Source organism: Juglans regia, chromosome 10 (genome assembly GCF_001411555.2).
Source record: "Juglans regia cultivar Chandler chromosome 10, Walnut 2.0, whole genome shotgun sequence".
NCBI lineage: Eukaryota > Viridiplantae > Streptophyta > Magnoliopsida > Fagales > Juglandaceae > Juglans > Juglans regia.
This window is the reverse complement of record NC_049910.1, coordinates 33896231-33904345: the sequence shown is the minus strand read 5'-3', so window position 1 is coordinate 33904345 and position 8115 is coordinate 33896231. Positions and strand designations below refer to the sequence as shown.

Below are 8115 nucleotides of genomic sequence, written 5' to 3'. Positions count from 1 at the left end.
CATCATTAACCTGTGTGGAAGTTTCCTGCTAACTTGCTAAAATTTGTAATCAAATCTCACTGTGGTAGTCCCAACTACCATTTCCTCTGAATGGTAGATTTTGTTAAAGGATCTGAAGGAGAACTGGGATTGGAAACGGTCAACTAAGCGACGGTGTGACCTAGATGGTAGTACAATAGTTACCTCAGATTACTACTTGTATTTGTGGAGTTCAATCTCCAGCACTCTTTTGATCACAACCATATGGACTATTGTTGTGATCTTAGTTGTTTAGTATGTCGTTAAGTATGAAGTATGTTTTAAGTATTTGAGATATTTCAGTTTGGTGCATAGTATTGCTAAAGAAAAAAAATTATCCGCTGTGAATATTGCATAATACTAGATGCGTGTTAGGAACATCACATCTTATATGTCACGAACGAGGGCAAGTAACCTTGTGTTGCATGTCTCAACGCTTCAAATGTCCGTCCGATCCCAAGCAGAATTTGGGGAAGTCACAATTTTAATGTCATCCGAGATGATCATAAAAAAATTGGAGGACTCTTAAAACTACAGGGTGTTAAAGATGATTTCAATCACTGTATAATAAATTGTGGTCTTATGGAGCCGCAAGAAGAAGGTTCAAAATATTCGTGGTGTAATGGGCAAGAAGGGTGTGGTCGTATATGGGCAAAGTTAGATCGGATTCTGGTAAATCAGGAATTTTTACGGAGTTTTTCATCTGCGAAAGTGTTTACATTGGCTAGAAGCACTTCCGACCATTGTCCGCTGCATCTAAATAATTCACTTGCTCGACAGTTTTATGGTCCAAGGCCTTTCTTTTTTCAATGAATGTGGACTACACATGTTCAGTTTCGAGAGGTAGTGGTTAAGAGTTGGGAGATGGCGACAAGTTTTGATGGTCTTCAGAATCTGGCTGTTAAGTTGAAACATATGAAGCAATCGTTAAAGGTGTGGAATCGCACGTCCTTTGGCAATATTTTTGCTAATATTTCACGATGGGAAGACCGGATTATTCAATTGGAAGGAAAGATTCTTGAGATGGGAAAAGCAGAGGATGAGATTCTTTTACAGGAAGCTCGGAAGGGGTTGCATGAGTGCCTTCATAGAGAAGAAATTTTCATGACTCAAAAGGCTAAAGCAAAATGGATAAAAGAAAGAGATGTGGATACTAAATTTTTTCATGGTGTTTTCAGAGATCATAGACGGAAGGCATGGGTTGGACATATGGAGCTGTAGGGTGGTCAGGTGCTTCGGACTCCAATTGACGTGCATGATGGTGCATTTGATTATTTTCACAAGCTATTGTAGTCTGAGGAGCATATCGATTTTAAATCGACTGTATCTGAGGAGGAGAACGTCAATCTTGTTAAGTTACCTTATATGGAGGAAACTTTAGAAGCAATGAAGTCAATTCCAGAGGATAGTAGCCCGGGGCATGACGGTTTTGGGGCCAATTTTTTCATTTCTTGTTGGGACATTGTGGGATTAGATGTGCTTAAAGCAGTCAAGGAGTTTTTTTAAGGAGCGTCTTTGGGTCTGTACTATACTTATACTTTTTTGGTGCTTATCCCTAAGACGAACAGTCCAAATAGTTTCACTAATTTCTGTCAAATAAGTTTGTGTTCGGTTATTTATAAGTGTTTCTCAAAAATTTTAGTTGGAAGAATTCGGCCTTTATTACCTAGTATTATTTTCGAAGAACAATGTGCATTTGTTAAAGATCGTAGTATTTTTGAGAATGCTTTGTTGGTGCAGGAATTATTGCGTAGCTTTAACAGAAAGACTAGAGGTGGGAATATTATGTTAAAACTGGATATGAAGGCATACGATAGGTTGGAGTGGAGCTTTCTATGGGAGGCTTTACATGCTTTTACATGCTTATGGTTTTTCTGATAAGTTTATTGGACTTCTAGAAAATTGTATTCAAAATTGTAGTTTCTCCGTGATGCTTAATGGAATATATCGAGGGTATTTCTAGTCTTCTAGAGGAGTTCGGCAGGAGGATCCGCTCTCACCATATTTGTTTATTCTAGTAGATGAAGTTTTCACGAGGATGGTTAAACAGGCAGTGGATCTTCGAAGAATTAAACCTCTTGCAATTCCTAGAGTGAGTATGCAGGTGTCTCATTTAATCTATGCTGATGATGTCGTTTGCTTTCTAAAAGCTAATAAAAAAAATCGACGAAAGGGCTCATCGAAATAATTGAACGTTATTCCAAGTGGTCGGGACAAAAGGTAAATACATGTAAGTCGGCAATTTATTTTTCAAAGAATATTTCTCATTCAAGGAAAAAAAGCCTACAAAGGATAACTAGTTATGGACTTGTAAAATTCCCTTGTACATATCTGGGTATTCCGATAGCTCCTTCAGTGATTGGAGTACGCTGTTTTGAGGATCTGTTGAAGAAAGTACGGGTAAAGCTAGATGGATGGAAAGGTATGCTATTATCAGTTGGTGGATGCATTATTATGCTTAGGCATGTGTTATCCAGCCTACCTGTTCATCTTATGTCAGTGATGGATGTTCCGAAGATGGTTATTAGGAAGCTTAATTCCATTTTTGTTGGGTTTTTAAGGGGAAGAATGGAAGAGCATTGCAAAAAGCATTGGGTGTCTTGGCAAAAGGTTGCTAAACCAGTTTCTGAGGGAGGGTTAGGCATCCGGGATTTAGGGGAATTTTGGAAGGCAGTTCGAGTGAAGCTAGCATGGAGTGTTCTATATGGAAATTCTTTATGGGTGAAAGTTATGAGAGAAAAATATTGTAAAAAACATCACCCTTTTCAAGTAAGGGTTCAGTGGAATGCATCTCCTATATGGAAGTCAATATCTGCTTGTTTTTCTATCATTATTGATCAATCAAGTTGGAAGATTAATAAAGCGCTAATTCACTTCTGGTGGGAAAACTGGTCCGGACTTGCTATTCTAGGCAAGCAGGTTAGTAATGTTGATCAACCTAATTTGATGTTGAGGGATGTGATTAATGGTGCAGAGTGGAATGAAGATGTAATTTCGGTATTGATAGGAGGAGACAAGGCTCGATACATTAACTTGAATGTGAAGTTGGGTGGGTTGGAGATCGATGATAAGGTTTATTGGAAACCGTTGAAGGAAGCTAAGGTAACTATAAAATCTGCATGGGAGGTGTGTCAATCAAAGAATGAGGAAGTCAAGTGGGCAAAGTTTGTTTGGGATCCGGTTATTCCACTTAGAATGTCCTTTATATGTTGGAAAGGGTTACAAAGGGCATTGAGTGTGGACTCAAATGTTCAGCGTATGGGAATATTTTGATGCTCTGTGTGTGTCTGCTGTGAGCAGCCTAAGATTGAAACAATAGATCATTTGTTGGGAGAAGGAGACTTTGTGCAAAAACTGTGTAGGAAGGCTTCGAAGATGCTGGAGGTTCAGTATGATCAACAAGAAAATTGGAGGGATAGATTGTGGAGCTGGGTTTCCAAAGGAAAACGTTCATCACAATTGGAACATATATGGGGGATTACGCCTGTTTTAATTGTATGGGCATTGTGGATGCGTCGATGTAGACTGCAAATGGAGGATAAAGACACGTTACTTCACGTTTGTTGGGAGCAGATTACCTTTTGGATCATAAACATATCTACTAAAATGAAGAGGAAGAAAAGACTCACTTGCGGGCAGATTGATATTTTACAAAAATGCCAGATACCAGTAGTTGAAGTATATACTAGGAGGCTTCGATAGATTTTGTTAATTTTTTATAGCATTGTTAGGTTCTTTTGAGAAGCAATAAGTTTATATGGTATTCCTTCGCCATAAATAAGGTTTTTTATGAATAAAATGGGGGAAGAGTCACTATTGTACATGTGGCCTTCACTTTTTTTTATTAAAATAAAAATAAAAATAATAAAAAATAAAAAAATAAAAAGGATTTTATCTTCAATGCCTAGCTCTCTGTTTCTCGAAGCTTCTCATCCACATCTGGACATCCACCTCCATGCCACCTCCATGGCAGAGTTCAACTTTTGTCAAGATTCTAGTAAACTTTGTATATTTGAGTAGAGATTTGCTATGTTTTTGTCTTATTTAGACATCAAAAGGCTCCATAGCCACCTTTTCCTGTTTATATGTTTTAGTTCTCTCTGTTTCCTTTGAACTGCCCTTTACACTTTTCTTTCTTCATACTTCTGTATTACTCTGAAGGCGATAACTGTTGAAAGAGTCAATTTTGAAAGTTGTTACTTTTTGAAAGCTACTGAAGAATGTTTATTTACTTTTCAACTGCGAAATAAAACAAAAATAAAAATAATGTATTCATTTCCCATTTAGGTTTTTGGTAATGCAACTTTCGGTTTTGATAGTTTTTATGTTTTTAATTGTCTTTCTTAAAATGCGTTTCTTCTTTGTGCGCTAAAAAAAAAAGTGTTTCTTCTTTGTAGATTGTAGAGGTGAGAGATGTACTTTTGCAGAAGCTACAAAAGAATGCACAGATGGAGAATGACAAGACAAAGACTCTTGATGTGTCTGGAGATGGCAGCAAGGTGGTCAGTGAGCCACAAGGCAAGAATATGCCATCCGAGGAGAAGGTTTCAACCGAGATCAAAAGTGCAGTTGTCGAAATGAATGCTGAACATAATACAGAAAAGTGGTTGGAAGCAGAACATATTGATACAGGCACTTCGGTTTGTGCCCAGAAAAAGCTTGTACAAGAGGAGGACATTTCATTCAATAACGATCTCTCTAATAGACTATCAAGCCTTAACTCAGCTGAGGAAACCAAGCTTTCTTCACCCGGTGGATGCGATGACTGGGTTCAACTGAAGGGAAGTCCCAATCTCAGGTTGGTGGTGGCCAGCAAAAGGCAGGCAAATCAAATTCTCGAGATAAAGATTCAGAAGTGAGGCATCAAATGACTGGCTTACTGTCGATGATTTCGATTAGAGAGTTTGTTTTATTCCTTATTTATTGTAAAGTTTCTAATTTTCTTTTTCTAATTTGGGGTCTGTACGTATGAATTTCAATCAATTCTTCATTTATAAAACCATTTATTGTTAAATGGTTATAAAATAAAGCTTAAATACCAATACTTTTTCATCATTATGAGACATTCTTTGATGATATATTGGATGTGCAAAAAACCATGCTGGAAAATAGGTTTTCGCTTTTTAAAATTATCACCATCTAGTTTTCATGAAATGATAAACATCAGTTATGAAATTAATTTTATAAATGAATTAAGGTCTCTCTCTCTCTCTCACACACACACACAAAACTATCACATCTAGAACTGTATTTCGATGATTTTTATAACAATTAACATCAAGTTATTCTATTTGGCCACCATGCCCATCTGATGGGCGTATACAATTACAATCCTACAAGCTAGCATACACACACACACACACACACACATATATATATAGATATTAAATACATGATTACTTATTCATTCACGAGGTTGTTGCTACTTCTTAATTCTAAAGGCATTTACAAACCAATCTTGCTTCCTTGCGATCACCCATTGTCCAATAACAATTCCTATTACAAATCCACACCCGAACCCGATCACTACTACTTTCCACCCAAATTCAAATGAAGACACTGAATCTTGATTTTCTTCAAACGTTGGATCAGGTATAGGTAGTGAATCTCCACATGCTTTTGACAATGGCCTTCCACACAATCCTGGGTTACCATCGAATGAACTATTTGGAAACGTCTCAAATTGATTTCCAAGTGGTATGGGACCTGTGAGGCAATTGTTGAACACTTCAAAAAATGCTAGGAAGGTGAGTTGGGAGAGCTGTGGGGGTATTTCTCCAAACAACTTATTTTGAGAAAGATCCAATATTTCTAAATCTGTCAAGTTTGCCAACGATGATGGGATATGACCGGAGAGAGCATTGTCGGAGAAATTGAGAATGTGTAGTCCTTTTAGATTTCCCACTACTTCTGGAATTTCTCCTTCAAATCTGTTGCATGATAAATCAATGACTTTGAGTTCATGTTGGATCCTCTCATACTCCAACTTTATACCTTTCGTTAGTGTTAGTGGTAGCGTAAATGAGAAACGGATGTCATAGTCCATGTATTGTGACTCATTTGCACCAAACAATTTCATAGCGTTCCACCGTTGGAAGCATTCTCCAGGCAAATCTCCAGAAAAATTGTTGTCGGAGAGATCGATGATATGCAAGTTGGAGAATGTACAATTGATTTGGATATCTCTGATTGCACCGTAAAATCCATTAGAGCGAAGAATGAAAACCTTCAGCTCGGTTAGAGTTTCTAACCATGAGGGAAAGGTATCATGGATCTTATTGTAACCAACATCAAGATGCCCTAACTCCTTACAATTGGCCAATGATCTTGGGAGCAAACCTTGGAATTGGTTGTGACTCAAGTCGATCTGCCTTAAGCTACAGCCTTTTGCCCATGCATCTGGGATGGTTCCACTGATGTTATTGCTTTGTAGTCCGAGTGCTTTCAAAGTTTGGCTTAAGTTGCAAAAACATGGATGCAACTGGCCGCTCAAATTGTTAAACGACAAATCAAGCACAGAAAGTGAACTTAGATTGCAAAACAATGGTGAGACTTCACCTGTAAATGAATTATTCCTGACTAGATAAGTATTGATAGATGGTGGTGGAATCGGTAGAGATCCTTGCAGCCTGTTATTTTGGAGGTCCAACATTTGTAGATTAGGCAAGGGAAGAACATCTCGAGAATTTTCAAAGCCAGTGAAAAAGTTGTTAGAAAGATATAAAAATTGAATAGATGGTGCAATGTCTAGAGGAATCGAGAATGATCCTTGTAGCCTGTTATTGTCAAGGGCTAGTGTTATTAGATTTGGCATGCGAAGGACATCTTGAGAATTTTCAAAACCCGTGAGAAAGTTGTTAGTAAGAACTAAATCTTGAAGGCTTTCTTTACTTGCATTAAACATCCATTTGGGTATTATACCTTGAATATTGCTTTCTGATAGATGGAGCCCCTCAAGTTTGTTTTGGTTTTGTAGGAAATTTGGGAACTTTGTTAAGTTGAGAGAAGACAATTGTAAAAATTGTAAACGTGGAAAAGTGTGATTAGAACTGGCTTTGGTGAGGCATGACAAATCGTCGAATGAGTTTCTTGAGAGGTCCAGATAAGTGAGTTGGGTGAGGTTCCAAAGGGAGTTTGGGATCGATCCAGAGAAATTGCAATGAGCAATATTTAAGATTTCTAAGGAATTAAGGTTTCCGATTGAAGCTGGTAGTTTAGCAGAGAAATTTGTGTTATAAAGCGATAAAGCTTGAAGGACAGTGTTGGAATGAAATTCGGGTAACTGACCAGTGAGATCTTCATTGTTTGATATCCTAAGGTCTTGTAGTTGTGGTAGCTGAAAAATTCGAATTGGGAACTCCCCATACAATCCACAATCAACTAGCTTTAGAGTCCTCAAAGAAGACAAATTTGCAAAGCTCTCAGGTACTATGGACGATATGTTGACTTCACTAAGAAGAATCTCTTTGAGGCGGGTTAGGTTTTGGACTAACCTTGTTAGACTTCCAATATGTAAATTATGATTGTTGTGAGAAAGATCCAGAGCTGACAACTTGGAGAGGTATGAAATTTCGTAGGGGACTTCTCCTGAAACATGAGAATAGCTGAGATTAAGAGATGTTAGCCATGAAAGATTGCCAATTGTAGATGGGATTTTAGAGTAATTGAAGTCATTGAAAGCAAGATTAAGGCTTCGAAGATGAGAAAGGCGGAAGAGGCTGCTGTTGGAGTTAATAGAACCGTAGAGACAACTGTCACTAAGGTCAAGGCCAATAACATGAGCTGTGTGGGGGTCGCACTCAACCCCATCCCATGATGAGCAACAATCTGATCTACCATGCTCTGCTTCTACACTCCATGATGCTGCCTTGGGAAAGCAAGATGAAAAAGTATCATTGTGTATGATAAAACTATCCTTGAATTGCATAAGAGCTAAGCTCTCATCTTGATGACAAAGTGGCTGTGGAGAAGATAAAGAGGCCGTGAGTGAAAGAAGGAACAACACTAAGAGGTCAGAGAAGAGAAAGCGCAAACATGTAGCCATGGTTTCGGACTAATAATGTTTTAGAGTGTTGATGAGATAGTGAGAGAAGAAGA

The 8115-nt window shown here is 38.0% G+C and overlaps 1 protein-coding gene across 2 annotated transcripts; it reads right to left on the bottom strand.

The window, feature by feature from the left end:
• Positions 1 to 5249: 5249 nt before the first annotated feature.
• Positions 5250 to 8115, bottom strand: LOC108984638 (receptor-like protein 6). Of its 2 annotated transcripts, XM_018956664.2 has the most exons (2): positions 7512 to 8115; positions 5250 to 6647 (listed from the first exon to the last, which is right to left on the bottom strand). In XM_018956664.2, exons 1-2 carry the CDS (start codon positions 8060 to 8062, stop codon positions 5441 to 5443), a joined length of 1758 nt encoding a protein of 585 aa, XP_018812209.1. In that variant the 5' UTR covers positions 8063 to 8115; the 3' UTR covers positions 5250 to 5440. The 2 variants fall into 2 exon arrangements, with proteins under 2 accessions (XP_018812209.1, XP_018812208.1); XM_018956663.2 differs by having other exon boundaries at positions 5250 to 8115.

What these genes read in the sequence shown, in the direction of transcription:
- LOC108984638 (XM_018956663.2), bottom strand. Translation starts at nt 8,062, where the DNA reads ATGGCTACATGTTTGCGCTTTCTCTTCTCTGACCTCTTAGTGTTGTTC.